Genomic DNA, 17,198 nt, shown 5'->3' with positions numbered 1-17,198 from the left:
GGGTGGCTACAAAGAAGACAGAGAGTCCCTTTGGATGAGGAGTCCCATGGGAAAGATGAGGGGTGCTGGGCACAAGTTACTGGTGGGGAGATTCCAACTGGACACAGGAGGGAAATGTTTCACCATGAGCACAACCATTGGAATCATCTCCCCAGGGCAGTGGTGACTCCCCAATGTTGGACACCATTAAGACTGGGCCACACAGGGTGCTGAGCCATCTAATGTAGGTGATGCTTTGCCTGGAAAGGTTGGACCAGCTGATCCTGGAGATCTTTTCCAACCTGGGATTCATGGATTCCCCCCTCACACTGCAGAGGGGGTCCCATCCCCTGGGGAAATCCTTTCTTGGGTGAGGTTTCTGTGTTACCAACCCCGTTTTCTACAGGCAGCTCATCCCAGTCTCCATCCCCGGGCTGTGGTGGGTGCCCCAGGAGGAGCATCTGCCTGCTCCGCAGCGCTGTGGCCATGCAGAGAGCAACAGGGAGGCTTTTGTTCTGCACCAGAAACTTTTCAGCCTTCTTTATGGCTCCTTTTTTATTTCTCTTGGCCGTGCTCTCACAAATCTGAAGCAGATTAAAATACAGATCCTCCTCCTCTCCCCCTCTCCCAAAAAGCCCAACCCCAAAGCTTGGCTGCTTCAGCTCATCCCATTTCACTGCAGTCTGTTCAAGTTAACAGTTTCCTGCATCCTGGGCAGCACAGCTTCAGTTTTTCCCCTCGCACATCCGTGGGGTTTGCCATAACCTTCCTCGGCAGCATGAGGAAGGGAGGACGTGGACCAGGGTAGCTCTGATGTGGAGCAGGTTATTGCACACAGGGCTTGGATCGATCTGGTGTGGGACTCGCTGGGCTGGCACCGTGGGGGACCCGAGGGGGCAGAGCCCTGCGGTATGGCTGGCAGGTAGGTCCTGGCTGCATTTGGGATGTCCTTTGGGGGCGGAATATTAGGTACCATTGGAAGAGGAAAGGAGGATGGGGTGTGTGGGATGGGGCTTTGTTTCTATGGATCAATTGTTTGGTCGGGTGGAATGGTTTGTAGCTGTGGTCATGGGGACTGGTGGAAGAGCTGCATGGATCAGCTGGACATGACCATAAGGAGTTTCTCCTGGCTTGATGAGATGCTAAGTGCAGCCTGGATCTTCTTTACCCGTCATCTGCTTTTGTGCTTGGTCTTCTGTGGTATCTCCTGGTGCAAGAGCTGAATTGAACCCTCTGCCTTTGGTAGGAAGAGCATCACCAGTTAAAGGAGTCATAATGGAAAGGAAGTCAATAGTCCTGTGCTGGTTGGTTTTGTTGCCTCTTCTCCAAGAATGGTTTCTCGTTCCGTGCACCTGAAGCTTTCCCAGATGGAGCATGTTTGACCTTCTCTTGGAGTGGTTGAGGAGCTGGAGCCAACCAAACCTTGGCCAACACCAGTGACCATCACCCCCAGTGCAGGTGGGGACAGGCAGAGCCTCATCCTCCAGCCAAAACATCCTCCATGGATGAGTGTGACAGAGGGGAGAGCCCCTGACCCGTGTCAAGAGCATCCTTTGACCCAGCAGGGGATGGAAACCAAACCCAAGCCCATGAGCTGTGCATTAACCCTGCCAAGAGCTGGGAACAAAGGTTTCGGGGCTGGTTTGGGCTTTTCCTACTTGATTTGCAAAGCAAACCAGGCTCGGCTGAGCAGAGCAAGCATTGGTGGAGGAGTGTGAGCTGCAGGGTGGTTGCTGTGCTATAAAACCCCATCCTACCAGCGCTGGCAGGGGGCTGTGCCGCTCCTCCGAGCTCCTGTAGCAGATCCACGTCGGCCGGGAGTGTCTGAACATGCGTGTTGGTCTCTGGAGGCTTTAATCAAATCCAGGCTTTCCCAGAAATCGCCTCCGAACTTCCAGCGAGCCGAGGAATCCGAAAGCAGCCGGAGCAAGGAGGCTCTGGGCTGGGAATTCCGGGCTGGAATGGTGGAGATGCTGCCTTCGGCGAGGGGCGTGAGGAGGGTGGGCAAGGGGCTGAAAGGTGAGTGTGGATGTGAGCGGTGCAGAGGTGATGGGAGAGGAGAGGAAGGACCGGGAGGGTCAGCAGAAACAGGGTCTGAAGGCGGAAAGGAGGTGCAGGAGCGAGGAGGCTGCTTGGAGCAGTGGGGTGTTTGGAGGATGCTTTGGGTTTTGGTGTTGCTCCCGGGTATATTTGGGTTTAGAATCATCATGGAATGGGTTGGAAGGGACCTTAAAGCTCATCCAGTCCCACGGGCAGGGACCCCTTCCACTGGAGCAGCTTGCTCCAAGCCCCTGTGTCCAACCTGGCCTTGAACACTGCCAGGGATGGGGCAGCCACAGCTTCTCTGGGCACCCTGGGCCAGCGCCTCAGCACCCTCATGGTAAAGACTGAACCAGTGAGGTGCCATCTCCTCACCCCGTGTACAAGTGGGAGAGGTGCAATTACTGCTCCGTGGAAAACTCCCTGCTCCAGGGGAGGGTTTTGTTCTCCCTCAGTAATTGTATTTGGGAAACAGGGCTCAGGCTTCAGGTACTTTCCCTGCTTGTTGGGAAACTTCGGTGCGTGCCGCGTCCAGCCCTCTCCTGTGGGCAGAAGGGAAACCACGAACCATAGCTCTTGAGCTGCCTTTTCCAAGCTGAGGGTGAACTTTCTGCCTGGCCGGGGACAGTTGTGATCACTGAAGGGTGAATGCTTCAAAGAATGATTGCAATAGGAAGGAGTAATGAAGAGAAGGGGCAAATACGTGCTTTGCAGTGAAGGGCTTTGAGTATTAACGTGGTGAGACACAGACACCGGGTTGGTTTCTGCCTTACCCCTAAAGAACACCCTGTGAGGGTTATGGTAACGTATTCATCTCCTGTGCAATGAATCCTCAAGCTAAAGCCATGCGAGAGAGGATCCGTTGCAATCGTTATTCCAGGCAGCTGCTCCCGGTTTAGTTGGGTCTCTCCAAGGGGAGGGAGGTTTTGGTCCGAGACGTGGTACATGGCCAGCTCCAATCATTGCGTCTCCTTTGGGGGTTTTTTGCTGGGGGGAAGCAGCTTTGGGGTTGGGCTGAGGAATAGAGCTGGAACCTGCAGAGATTCCCTGGAAAAACCCAAACCAAGTCTCTTTTATGGCTCCTATAATTTCTTGGCAGCGCTGCAGTGGGGATGGGAATGTCGTTGTTCTCTCTGTGTGGAGCGTGTTGAACCCGCGCCGCTTCGTGTCCATGCTCCGTGGTTTGGGAGGGGGGATTTCTATGGAAGGAGGAATCAGTTTGGAAAGCACAGGAGGGGAAGGGAAGGAAAACCTGCTTTGCTACGAGGTTTTCTGGCTGCTTCCAGTGTTTCGGCCTAAGTAATGAGGGGCTTGGGGGACACTGGCTGCAGCTGGATGCAAATCCCCACCGTCCGTCTGTTGTGGTGGTTAACGTGAAGGATGCTGTGTGTAGGGAAGAGGGGAAAATAGCTGGAGGAGAAACTCACAGCGGGAGGAGAAGAATCCCAGCCCTGGCTCCTGCAGCCCTGCTTTGTTTTCAGTGGTATGAGCACGGAGCTCAGTTTTGGGCAAGGATGCCTTCACCCAGGGAGGACAAGCAAGGAGGCAGCGCTGCTCCCTGCCTTCCCCTTCCCCCGTCCTCCCTTTAGAGGGACCATTGGTGTCCAAAGGGCATCCCGTAGTGCTAAAGGAGCCTCATGTCCATGTGTTTTCTCCTGCAGCCTACCCATGAGCTCGGACTTCCAGCATTACAGTTTCAGGATGCCGAACATCGGGTTCCAGAACCTGCCTCTCAACATATACATCGTGGTTTTTGGCACGGCCATCTTCGTCTTCATCCTCAGTTTGCTCTTCTGTTGCTACTTGATCAGGTAAGGGAACGTTCCCCAGCTGCATTCAAGAGCTGCCCTGGCTCAGAATGTGCCTGTTGCTCATCCCTCCATGCCAAAAAGAGGATGGCATCGCCTTGTCTTTCCATAACGTGTCTTGTGCCAACCTGATGCCATCCCTGAAGTGGTTTAACTTTCCCTCATCACCAATGAATTTGCTCAGCTGTGTAGTGGGAGAGCAAATGTTCATCCCTAACAGAGCCAATGTACACAGTGTGTACACAGTGAGTACTGAAACCCACTTCCCCAGTGCATCTCAGAGCTCCCAGTCACACAGGCAATTACATTTTCCACTTTAAAGCCAGGACGTATTTGTCTGGAGGGTCCTAAAGGTGTGAATATTGAGGTGCTGGAGTGGGGCCAGAGAAGGGCACTGGAGCTGGTGCAGGGCCTGGAGCCCAAGTGTGATGGGGAAGGGCTGAGGGACCTGGGGGGTTCAGTGTGGAGAAGAGAAGGCTCAGGGGGGACCTGATGGCTCCCTACAAGTGCCTGAGAGGGGGATGGAGCCAGGAGGGGCTGGGCTGTGCTCCCAAGGAACAAGGGATGGGACAAGAGGAACCGGCCTCAAGCTGCACCAGGGCAGGTTCAGATGGAGCTGAGGAACAATTCCTGCCCCAGAGGGTGCTCAGGCATTGGAACAGGCTGCCCAGGGCAGGGCTGCAGTCACCGGCCCTGCAAGTGTTCACACCCCGTGGAGACGAGGCCTCAGTGCCATGGGGCAGTGGTGGCCTTGGCAGTGCTGGGGAATGGTTGGACTGGATGAGTTTAAAGGTCTTTTCCAACCCAGTTGATTCCATGACTCTCTGCAAACAGAGTCGGCTGCTCAGAAAGGCTTGAAAAGGATGTTTTGTGGTTCCATTTCTGCTTAATGTTTCAACACGTTTTCCTCTTTAATGAGTAACTTGTGTCCTGTGTGCGTAAGGAATGTTTAATACCTGTCAGGTTGGTTATGGGACACAAATTGCTCCTTCAACAGCACAGTTTAGAGATTAATGATGCAGGGTTGAGGCGTTAATCTGCACGATGGGGAGCAGGAGTCGGGGGGGTAAAGGTTGATCCTGTTTGGGGCTTGTGTTAATGAGTTTATGGGCCACTGGGGAGAGAACTGGATGGCTCATGGAGAGGAGAAAGTCTTCCTGCTGCAGGGAAGTGGGGAAAAGCACAGTGCCTGGGGATTGTGGCAGCAATGGGGGCAACTTGTGCTGATAACGCTCTTGTAGAAGAGCTTTTCCATCCTCTTTCCATCCCCTCTGCCTTTTCAGATGGCCTCAGCTCCCTGCTAGCTATGCATCCGTCCCATCCCCTCCCTCTGTCCCCATAGCACAGGTGCCTGGTCCCTTCTTCCATCACAGGGGAAGGAGGTTTTCAGCAGGTTTTCTATCCAGAGGCTTTTGTCCTGCATTTGTAGAGCAGGGAAGCAGGATTTCAGTGTCTCCCTCTCAATATTTGATCATTTCCATCTATTTTCAGCTCTGTATGAAGCAAAACCTCATAAAACTTGCAGGTGAGCCCAAAGCCAGGGTTACCCAGCAGTTATTTGTGCTGCCTGGGCATCAATCCTCCCTTTTTGCCTGCAGTGATGCATAAGAGAATGGTGTTTGAAGGTGGACACATCTGTCCACCCCAGCAGATAAGGCAGAACCAGCTCAAGGGGTCACCCCAGCCAGCTTTGTGTCTCAGTGCTCCATGTTACCGCAATCTGTGCTGGGATGTTGCATCCACATCCAGTGTTCCCATTTTAACTGGGGCACCAATGGGAGGGGGATGCATAAGGAGTAGACAAACGGTGCTCAGAAGGTTCAGGGATGTGTTTTGCCCACATTAAGCTTGAATCTACACAGCTCACTTGGCAAATGGAGAGGGGTTTTGGGCTTTCAGAGTGTTCCCCTGGGCACCAGGTCTGGCTGGGTGTGTTCTGCCCCTAAGAAGAAACAACAAGGGCTAATGTCTGCGAGATCAAGCCAGAAAACCTTTAAATTTAGCAGTCGGAGGCATGTTGTAAGAGAGAGGGTGAGTAACCGGTGCAGCAAGCCAGCAAGGGAAGTGGCAAGTGCTCTGCCTCCTCATGTCTTTAAATGAAGACAGAGGGGCCTTGCTGGATGAGACGCTTTGGCTCCTGCTACTGAGGAGCTATTTAACGCACTGTGATAGATGGGAGGTTGGATTAGATCATCTAATGGTCCCTTTATAGCACTGAACGAGAGAGAGACTTCAAATCGCTGCCCCCAGCTCTGTTGTTGGCAAAACAGAGCCAAAGCAGCAGCCTCCAGCCCTTGTTTTGAAGGGGTTTGCTGTGCCATGGGATTACCTGTGCTGGTGTCTCCGCCCTGGCAGTGCTCAAGGCCAGCTTGGATGGGTCTTGGTCCCACTGGAGCAAGCTGCTCTAGTGCAAGGTGGCCCTGCCCATTGCAGGGGGCTGGAACGGGAGGAGGTTTAAGGTCTCTTCCAACCCAAACCATTCCATGAGTTTATGGTATGTTTGGCAAACAAGTGGAGCTCATGGCACCATCCTCTGGGCCCTGGTTCTCATCGCCTGCTCGGGGTCAGAGCATCCCATGCACCCTCCTCGCATCCCCAGCTGGAGGGTGGAAGAACCAATACCGGGTGTATTTACCTCTTTATCACAGAGCTGATGGCATTAAGTTAAGGGTGCACCAGGGGAGGAGGACACGTGGGCTTTGCTTCACAACGGCGTCCATACAGAGCACACTGCCCACTCGGATGGGAGGAAAGGTGATGTTTTTAATGAGGCTGGATCAAAATGGAATCCAGTAGGCATTTCAGCCAAAAGCAAAGCGAAGTTCATCGCTGTCTGTGCAGTCCATGTGGATCTTGAGCTCTTCTGCTGCTGGAAACCGCTCTAGTACCAAAGCACAGGTCCCATCCTCATGGTCCCATCTCTGCTTGGGAAAGTTAACAGCAAAAAGGGGAAGAAAGAAGAGAGAAGTGCTGCAGGTGGCTGTTTGTGTCTGATCTCTGCTGAGGACACTGGGGCTGTCCAGCCTGGAGGAGAGAAGCTGTGTGGAGACCTCAGAGCAGCTTCCAGTGTCTGAAGGGGGCTACAAGGATGCTGGAGAGGGGCTCTCCATCAGGGACTGTAGGGATAGGACCAGGGGTGATGGGTTCAGACTGAAACAGGGGAAGCTCAGGTTGGAGATAAGGAAGAAGTTCTTTATTGTGAGGGTGCTGAGGCGCTGGCCCAGGGTGCCCAGAGAAGCTGTGGCTGCCCCATCCCTGGCAGTGTTCAAGGCCAGGTTGGACACAGGGGCTTGGAGCAAGCTGCTCCAGTGGAAGGGGTCCCTGCCCATGGCAGGGGTTGGAGCCGGAGGAGCTTTAAGCTCCCTTCCAACCCAAACCACGCTGGGATTCTATGAAACAAGCAGATCCTGGAGGTAAACCTGCCAAAGAGTTTCCTTCAGTTTATTCCTGTAGTTGTTCACTTGATTTGGAGCCACTCAGGTAAGTGAGGTGCTCCCTGTCCTGTGGAAAGCATGGAAAGCTTGGCAAGAAACCCCAGACTCCATGGAAGGCCGTTACTGCATTCATGGATGGGTGACGGTGTTCGTACACACGCAGTCTCCAGCCCTGCGCTGGTTCCTAAGCCGCTGTGTGGTCCTTTATCTAAACCAGCATCTGCCAGACATTCCTCTGGAGTCACAGCTCCTGACACGAGATGGATGGAGCCCTGTGTCCAGCAGGGAATAATGCCTGCCAGGATCCGGGGTCTCATTACAACAGCTGTGTAAGGTCCGACCGGGATCCATCTGGCCCCAGATCCTGGCTTGGGAAGGGGAGCATGGAGGAGCAGACAGAGCTCACACACTTCAGGACCAGATGTGCTCGTGCCCTTCCCCATAACCTTCAGGGAGGGGGTGATTTTGGCACATTCTCCCTATGTGTAGCTTGATCCCATGGCATCGTGGCATCCGAGCTGCATGGATCCGGGTCCAGATGCTTGCTTCTTCCCCATCGCTGGTCCAGAGGCCACCACCACATCTTGGGCTTATTCTACACAACACATTCCCTTGGGTGGCTTTGGCTGTGATGCTCAGTGCTCCATAAGACAGATTCCTTTTCCCATGCTGGCAGAGTGTTTCCCCTCCTATGCAGCCTCCAGCCCTGCATCCTGCTTTGCCCCATCTGTCTTTCATAACCAGTTTCCCAGCCGCCGGCATCCCTGCGGATCGGGCTGGTTTCAGCCTGTTTGCTCCATTGTTCCTGCATCTTCTGCTCATGCTGCTGCTCGGGGGCACTGGTGGAGGGATCCTGACCCCACTGTTATCCGTGGCTCTGCAGGCAGGTTCCCTGCCAGGCGGCAGCACTGGAGGAGCAGGGATGGCTCCCTGTGGAATGTGGGGCTCAGGAGCTGATTTATTGCATCTCTCTCAGACATTCCTCAACTTTGAAGGTCCAGGACCTTTTTGGGGGTGTTTTTGAGCAGGAAAAGGGATGTATTTTACATCCTATTTTTAGGTATCACCCACTGCAGCCTTATTGGATCCGGAAGCCTCTGAGAGCTCTGGGTGAAACAAGCAGGGGTTGAGCCAGCCCCGGAACAGCTTTTTTGGAAGTGAAACTACAGGCAAGGGAGTTTCCCAGCTGAAATCCCACTGGACGTGGGGAAGATGCTGCTCTGGTTGTCCAAGCCCTGCAGGCACTCGGGGGCATCTGATTGAAAGCCCTTTGTGAGCTTGCAGAGCACTTCACTAAATGCCACATCTTGTAATGAGGAGCAGTGTTGGGGGGGGTTTAAAGGTATTGATTTGAGGAGGATCAGCTTCTGTAGCCAGAGCGATCCGCCAGGATGTGGGAACTGGGCTGCTGTTGGGAAGGATGTTTTATTGATCATAGAATGACATGGTTTATGTTGGAAGGGACCTTAAAGCTCATCCAGCTCCAACCCCTGCCACGGGCAGGGACCCCTTCCACTGGAGCAGCTTGCTCCAAGCCCCTGTGTCCAACCTGGCCTTGAACACTGCCAGGGATGGGGCAGCCACAGCTTCTCTGGGCACCCTGGGCCAGCGCCTCAGCACCCTCACAGGGAAGAGCTTCTGCCTAAGAGCTCAGCTCAGTCTCCCCTCTGGCAGGTTCAAGCCATTCCCCTTGGCCTGGCCCTACAGGCCCTTGTCCCAAGCCCCTCTCCAGCTTTCCTGCAGCCCCTTTAGGCACTGGAGCTGCTCTCAGGTCTCCCCTTCAGGAGCCTTCTCTTGTCCAGGCTGCCCCAGCCCAGCTCTCTCAGCCTGGCTCCAGAGCAGAGCTGCTCCAGCCCTCGCAGCATCTCCATGGCCTCCTCTGGCCTCGCTCCAGCAGCTCCACGTCCCTCTTGTGCTGCTGCCCCAGAGCTGGATCAGGGCTGCAGGGGGGGTCTCCCCAGAGCACAGCAGAGGGGCAGGATCCCCTCCCTGAGCTGCTGCTCACGCTCTGGGGGTGCACCCAGCACACGGGGGGGTTCTGGGCTCAAGCGCTCACTGAAGCTGGGTCATGGGGAGCTTCTCCTCACCCAGCACCCCCAAGTCCTTCTCAGGGCTGCTCCATCCAGTCCCCATTCAGGCTGTGTTTGTGCTGGGACGGAGCTGAAAGCTGTGCAGGGATGTGATGTGTTCCTGCTGCTTCGCTCGGTCTCCCCATCCTTTAACACAGCACCCAACTCCTGCTCTCCTGGTTAGGAAAAAGAACACAAAAAGCCCCCAGATTCCCAAGGTGAAGGTTTGTTCCCTCGTGGGTTTTGGCATCTCCTTATCTCTGGCTATTGAATTGCCCCTGCGATAGGAGATGACAGATGGAAGATGTCCCGGTGCTTCCCTTCCAAAGCTGTGTGTGCCGGTGTTCAGGTAAAGACCATCCTTTGCTTGCTCAACCACACAGATGACTCTTGTTGAATGCTTCTTCCTCAGTCTGGGAGGCAGAAGCAGCACAATGGATCTTCTCATGGAAGATAAAGCTGGGTTTGAGGAACCCAGTGTTGCCCAAGCATTGTGAATGGGGGCTTCAGTGGGAAACCTCTGTGCAGGGAGGGCTCCTTCCCCCTTGGGTCTGAGGAAGAAGGTACCACATCCAGTCTAGGAACTGCTGGCAGCAGCAGTAGCTCAGTAGCAGGGATCTGTAGTAGGGATTTGTGGCAGCTCCTGGTTTCTTCAACAGCTTTTGCTGGTCTTACTGGTGGTAACTTGATGGTACCTGTGTGGAAGATAAGGGAGGTCAAAGAGGAGCAGAGGAGGAGGCTGTGTGCTTCTGGATGGAGACGCTGCTCTGGCAGCTGCAGGGAGAGGTGGCTGCTGCCTGGATGCATCGTTTCCTGTGGCCATTCTCAGCTCTGAAGTGAAGAAAGAAGGGTATTAAATCAGGGAAGGAGGGAAATGAAATGCTGGAGGGGTTGCAGAAACCCTGTTTTCTTGCCCATCTTCATGCTTCTCCTTGTTCTGATTGCAGGCTCAGACATCAAGCACACAAAGAGCTCTACGCCTACAAACAGGTGAGGTGATGCACAGTAAGTTGTCCTCCTCTTCTGCTTAGTGCCAAATCCATGCTGAAGCAATCCCTCCATCAGCTTTCCTTCTGCTGTTCTTCTCCTTGGGAGGCCTTTGGCCATCAAAGAGAAGTCGCAATGTCCACATAAACCTCTGTCCCCACTGATCTAGTGGGGACGTTTCCCATTGCGAGCAGTAACACCGCTGCTTCCTCATGGTCAAACCATGTTGGGTCCAGATCTGCTGCTGGGGTTGGACCTGGCTGCTCTGATCCAGCCACGGGGCTCTCATAGGGATGTCTCAGTGGGAACATCACCTGGTTTTCCACACACACCAGTGCTAAAGGAACACGACCAAGAGGCTGATGTCAGGATCCTGCTTCAATGTCCCATCGCCTCCAGGGCTTGTGGAATCTTTCTGCCTCCAATCTGTTGTTCAGGTGGGAAACTGGGTGGAGTTGGGCTGATCATGATATGATATATGATAGGATATGATGATATATGATAGTGTAGGATAGGATAACACATGGTCATCCTGGATTTGTAGCCCTCTCCAGGTGTTTAGCCTGGATGCAGATGGAGCAGCAGATGTCCATGCAGGAGCTCATGGCAGAGTGAGGAAGCACAAGAGGTTTAAATATGGGGGGGTTTGGTCCTTGGGGCGGTGGTTACAGCCCTGCCAGCGCTGCCTTCCTCCTGGTCCTGCACATGGGAGAAGGCCCCCTGTGCTCCGTGGCTGTGCTGAGTGTACTGGGGGGGTTCCAGTTAAACTGGGACAGTCACCTGGGATCCCTATGGAGGGTTTTCCTATGCATACTCCTGGCAGAAGCTGTGTCCTGATGGAGTGCTCTGTGTTGCAGGTTATACTCAAGGAAAAGGTGAAGGAGCTGAACCTACACGAGGTGAGTAATGGCAAAGAGTCCCTCACCTTCCTCTTCCTCACACTGGGGGTGAAGGACAGGCGCAGGCAGGAAGATGCAGCCAGTACCCAGCACCCTCCTCCTCCTGGGTCCTTTTTGCTTTCACTGCATCCTTACGGCTTTAACCTGGCAGAGGGGAGATGGGGATGAGAGCAACAAGAGCCTGGCCCATGAGTCCTCCTCACCCTCTGCTCCCCACAGCCGAGGAGCTGATTCCCAAAGGCAGGAGTTGCACAGGGACAGAACGGTCCTGGCTTGAGGCTGCTGTTTCTGATCCACTCCCATCAATGTGACTTGCAGAGGGGGTTTTGCCAGCACTGGGGCTTAAAAGCACTTCCCGGAGCGAGAAGCTCATTGCAGGAGGGATTTGGGAATGTGCCCGGGAATGGCTGGGATAACCCTCCATCCTCCTCCATCCTCCTCCATCCTCCTCGATCCTCCTCGATCCTCCTCCATCCCCTCCATCTGCAGCCCGAATGCTTTCAGAGCGGATGATGGGTCCATGGGGCAGGGGGTAGAGCAGCTCGAGCTCTTCCCTGGCGTTTGGGAAAGGCTGGAAGAAGCGGTTTAGCTCCAGCTCCATGGAAAATATCCCTTTTTTGGGCATTGGGATTCGGGATGTGCAGTGCTGGGAAGCACAACGGGGGGGATTGAGCAACACCAGGGGCTGTTGCCAGCGCTCACAAGGAGCTGTGCGGAGGGGAAAGTGCCGCTGAGCTCCTCATCCCTGTGGATCTGGCTTTGGTTTTCCCCCTTTTCCCATCAGTCGCCTCTCGCAGGGCTTCCCGGAGCTCCAGATGTGTGTGTTCCCTGGGGATTATCCCAGCCAATGGTGCTCTGGTGGCTGGAAAGTATGGACAGGCCCCATGGCTCCCGTGGCGTTGGTACCCGCCTGCTTCATCCCGAGGGCTTTTGGCAGCAGAGCCGGCCATTGTTTGGGAATGATGGAGACTCCCAAGGCAGGGGGGCTGGAACAAACAGCTGGGAATATCCCAAATCCCTGGGAATAGCCAAAATACATTGGGAAAAAACAGTATAGGGGAACATTTCAGCTGTGATAATAGCCATTGACTTCACCATTGCTGGGATAGAGATGCACCCTTTGCCTTCTCATCCCTGTTATCCCTATGGATGCAGCTCCATCCCAGGCAGCAAGCAGCAGGGCGGCTTTCGTCCTTGTGCACCCTAAAGCCTCCTGGCACATCCCAGCCATGTGCCTGTTGCTCCAGGGAGGCTCCAGAGCCCTCTCCATTGGGAAAGGGAGATCCAAGCCTCAGCCTGGGATCCCAGAGGTTGTGCAGTGAAGCCTGGGAAGGCTTTAGGGGGGGTTTGGTCAGGCTGGAGGGTTCGGAGCTCCACAGGAGTGGGAATTCCCTGTGGCAAAGGGAGGATTTCCCCTCCCCACCCCCAGCACTGGCCTCAGAACCCAAATTCCCCTTTTTTTCCCCAGGCAAAGGCAGGGATGAGGTGAGCACTGAGGGGGAAGTGGCCAAGGGGGAGCTTCCAATGCCTAAAGGGGCTGCAGGAAAGCTGGAGAAGGGCTTGGGTCAAAGGCCTGTAGGGCCAGGCCAAGGGGAATGGCTTGAACCTGCCAGAGGGGAGACTGAGCTGAGCTCTTAGGCAGAAGCTCTTCCCTGGGAGGGTGCTGAGGCGCTGGCCCAGGGTGCCCAGAGAAGCTGTGGCTGCCCCATCCCTGGCAGTGTTCAAGGCCAGGTTGGACACAGGGGCTTGGAGCAAGCTGCTCCAGTGGAAGGGGTCCCTGCCCGTGGCAGGGGTTGGAGCTGGACGAGCTTTAAGCTCCCTTCCAACCCAAACCAGGCTGGGATTTAGGGCAGTTTGGGGATGTCTCTGTGGTTTCCATGGGCACAAAACCACTTCCCACCCGCTGACTGCTCCTCTCTGCTTGCCCCCTCTCAGATCTGTGCCGTGTGCCTGGAGGAGTTCAAGCCCAAGGACGAGCTGGGGATCTGTCCCTGCAAACATGCCTTCCATAGGAAGTGAGTGTGGGCAACAGGGCTGCGCTGCATCCTGCCCGGCAGCACTGGGAAGGCTCTTGGGTCAGGGCTCCTGGTGCTGCTGCTCCTCAATCCGGGTTTAGCCCAGCCTAATCCCAATCCCAATCCCAGGGGAAGGGGGGTTTGCAGCAAAATCCCCTTATGGAATGAATTTGAGCATTTGGAGCAGCGATGGTCAAGTTGTGAGCTGGCAAAACCACTTCTATATAGATATATACATCTATCTATATATATACACACATATTATATTTATATTATATTTATATTATATATTTCTATTCTATTATATTCCAAAAAATGGAACTAGATGCTCTTAAGGTCCTTTTGACCCCAAACCATTCTAAGATTCTAGGTATGTCCATCCTTACATGTGTATATTCATATTTACATGTATAATTCAATATCTATGGATAAAATGGCTATTTATAGGCACTGCAGCTCCCTGGGAAGTAGCCAAGGCCCCAGAGCTGCTTGTGTCTGAGGAGTGTTTGGGCATCCCTCTTGGATGAGGGCTTGGATTTGTGCTGAGTTGGGAGTTGGCCTTGGTGGTCCTCATGAGGCCTTTCCAATGCAGGCTTTGATTCTATGAAATACGTATGTATATACACGTATGTAAATAGATGTGTATATACATATATATATTTATATATACTTAATATATATTTATATACACATATTTTATATATACATCTATACATTCATGTACATGTATATATAAATATATATGGAAATTTCATATGTATATGAATTTCATGTGGATTTGTTCAGCCTGGACAAGAGAAGGCTCCTGAAGGGGAGACCTGAGAGCAGCTCCAGTGCCTAAAGGGGCTGCAGGAAAGCTGGAGAGGGGCTTGGGACAAGGGCCTGTAGGGCCAGGCCAAGGGGAATGGCTTGAACCTGCCAGAGGGGAGACTGAGATGAGCTCTTAGGTAGAGATGGGGTTGGAACAGGATGAGCTTTAAGCTCCCTTCCAACCCACACCACACCGAGTCTATGAATACTCCTTGTATCTACACACACACAGAGTAAAAAGGCCCGATAAAGGCACTAAAAGGAGGTGTCAGGGCTCAGCACCGCTGTGTTGGGGTCCCAGCTGTGGGTTTCCCATCTTAGCACCCCGTAACCCCCTTTCCCCTGTGCGTGTCCCCCCCGCAGGTGCCTCATCAAGTGGCTGGAGGTGCGCAAGGTCTGCCCGCTCTGCAACATGCCCGTGCTGCAGCTGGCGCAGCTGCACAAGCAGCAGGACCCCGGCCCCCCCCAGGGCCCCCTGCCCGGTGCAGAGAACATCGTATAGCTCCAGCACCCCATGGACCGCCCCACGGCCCCCCCCTGGGCACACCGGGACCCCCGGAGCACCGAGGGACAGGCGGGGACATGGGGGACCCGGAGCACTTTAGTGCGGGGCAGGTACCTGCTGGGTGATGCCCCATCGCTGCCTCCATGGAGCTGTGCCGGGATGGAGCCTCTCGCGTTCAAGCCTGAGCTTGATTCCTCGTTCCCGGGGTGAGGAGGGGATTTGGGGTCCTTGTTGGGTGCCTGCACTTCCGCCTTCTTCCAGCACATCCTTTCTCCTGCACGATATCCATTGGGAAGTGACACGGAGCAGCATCGAGCCATCCCACAGCCTGCTGCGGCAATGGGATGTCCCCCTCTGACAGAGAGGCCTGGCTAACGCCAACCTCCCACAAGGCCATGGGATTGGAGATCAGCTCCCAGCCGTCATCCTATGGGAATTCCAGGGGTTCTGGCTGGTTCAATTCCCAGCTCTGCACCCATCCACAGCACCCAAGTACACTTGGAGACCTCCAGGCATTGCAGCCGCTCTCCTCTGCACAGGGTTACCTTAGCCGTTGCGATTCCTATGTTGAAGATGGGATCTCGGCATTCCAGGCACCCTGATCCCGGGATTTGGAGCCACCTCAGCACCCTCTGCCCCTCCAAAAGGGCTTATCCAGGGTGGAGGAGCTGGTGCCACCCATGGAAGATGCCATCATCCCCTCCTCGGCACAGTGGGCTACCTCACCCTCCGATGGGCACCATCCTGGTGTGATCCATGGAACCATGGGAAGGGCAGCGAGTCCCACCCTTGGGATTCATCCATCCCATTCTGCCGGGCCTGGGGGGGGTTCTGGGTGAGGGACACAGGAGCTGGGGGTGGTTTCCTTGCCAAAACCCCCCAAATCCAACCCAATTTGGGGGTGGCACCCACCCCATGGGGTGTATTTGGGCACTGTAGCTCCCACCTCCGCGTCCCCAGCTCTTCTTCTCGGAGGGGGGTGTCAGTATTCCCAAGGCACGGGGCCGGGATTAAATCCCCTGGGATTCCCCCCTGCCTGTTTATGGAGCGTTGGAGCCTCATAGACGTGTTTGTACACTACGGATTCTGCAGCAGAATATTTCTGTCTTTTTTTGTCGGCGGGGTTTTTTTTGTAAGCTCTATTTTTGTATATTTAAGGCTATTTTCAACTCCAACTGAGGCGACTTTCGCTATTCCCGCTCTTGGTAAGGGAAAGAAGGGGAAAAAAAACCCGGAAAAGGCCAACGGTTTGCATGGGAGTTGACTTGGAATGTAAATAAAAAGCAGGTTTTGGAAGTGGGGGTGTGTTTGGAGGGGGAGCTGCCCATGGGACACCCGTGGACATCCCTCCGTGCTCGGCCCTATGGCACCAATGGATGTTCCACCCCACTTGGGACTTTCTGTAGGGAAAGGGCCTCAAAACTGGGTGGGTTTGCCCGGGGGGGGGTCCCCTTGTCTGTGTCTCCCAGCTGGATGAGGGAATTCCCAATGGTGGAGCTGGTTCCTGGCCCCACGTGCCCTGGAAATCCCTGGCCCAGGGGGGTTTTGGAGGTTGCCCCTCTCAGGAAGAGGTTCCTCCTCTGACCAGCTTTACACAGCCTGGTTGTGGGCAGTGAGGCCTGGCTAATGCCAACCTCCCAGCAGTCATGGGATTGGAGATCAGCTGCCAGCCTCCATCCTGTGGGAATGCCCGTGATTCCAGCTCCAAATCCCATCTCAACTCACCCTGCTCTTCATCAGGTGGAAAATGGGTGGAAAAGGAGTGGAAAAAACCCTTTTCCTCCTCTTCAGACCCCGTTTGAGTGCTCAGCTGTGGCCACCAGCACAAGGCTGATGTGGAGGCAGTGGAGCTTCCACTGTCTGTCCCCTGTTCCCTCTCCCTGCCCATCGCAGGGGGCTGCTGCCCTCTAGTGCTGTCTGGGGCAGCTCCACATGGAGATGTCCTGGGGCACCTTCTCCATAAGGAAGGACAAGGAGGGCCCGACCTGCTGCTTGTGGAAGCTCCGGACAGCCGTGGCCATGAGGAGCTCGTGGGGGAAGCTTCTGGCTGCTGGGACAAAGCAGCAGAGGATCTGACCCAGCCACAGCTGGATCTAGCACCAACATCATGGAATCAGGGACAGGTCTGGGTTTAGAAGGGGCCTTAAAGCTCATCCAGTTCCAAGCTCCTGCCATGGGGCAGGGGCACGTCCTGCTAGGGCAGCTTGCTCCAAGCTCTGTCCAACCTGGCTTAGAGCAGCTCCAGTGCCTCAAGGGGCTGCAGGAAAGCTGGAGAGGGGCTTGGGACAAGGGCCTGTAGGGACAGGCCAAGGGGAATGGCTTTAACCTGCCAGAGGGGAGACTGAGATGAGCTCTTAGGCAGAAGCTCTTCCCTGTGAGGGTGCTGAGGCGCTGGCCCAGGGTGCCCAGAGAAGCTGTGGCTGCCCCATCCCTGGCAGTGTTCAAGGCCAGGTTGGACACAGGGGCTTGGAGCAAGCTGCTCCAGTGGAAGGTCTTAAAGTCCCTTCCAAACCATTCTGTGATTCTATGATCCCAAGTTTGGAAGAATTCCTGGAAGAAAGGTTGGATTACAGATTACAGACCGTGCACAGGCCGCTTGGCTCATTTAAGCTGCTCTCCACTCTCAGCATCACGGTTGTTCCAAGAGCCTTT

At 54.6% G+C, this 17,198-nt stretch overlaps 1 protein-coding gene across 2 annotated transcripts in view; it reads left to right on the top strand.

The window, feature by feature from the left end:
* Positions 1–15,793, top strand: part of RNF24 (ring finger protein 24) — a 39,725-nt gene extending 23,932 nt beyond the window's left edge. For both annotated transcript variants that reach the window (XM_080631480.1, XM_080631481.1), the window contains exons 2-6: positions 3,681–3,830; positions 10,278–10,320; positions 11,175–11,216; positions 13,152–13,231; positions 14,405–15,793. In XM_080631480.1, the coding sequence (XP_080487606.1) occupies positions 3,688–3,830; positions 10,278–10,320; positions 11,175–11,216; positions 13,152–13,231; positions 14,405–14,543 (447 nt within the window). In that variant the 5' untranslated portion in view covers positions 3,681–3,687 and the 3' untranslated portion in view covers positions 14,544–15,793. The remainder of the gene's footprint in view (positions 1–3,680; positions 3,831–10,277; positions 10,321–11,174; positions 11,217–13,151; positions 13,232–14,404) is intronic.
* Positions 15,794–17,198: the final 1,405 nt, after the last annotated feature.

This window comes from Psittacula echo, assembly GCF_963264785.1.
Source record: "Psittacula echo genome assembly, chromosome: 1".
Lineage (NCBI taxonomy): Eukaryota > Metazoa > Chordata > Aves > Psittaciformes > Psittacidae > Psittacula > Psittacula echo.
The sequence above is the reverse complement of the archived record's forward strand: the minus strand, read 5'-3'. Positions and strand labels throughout refer to the sequence as shown.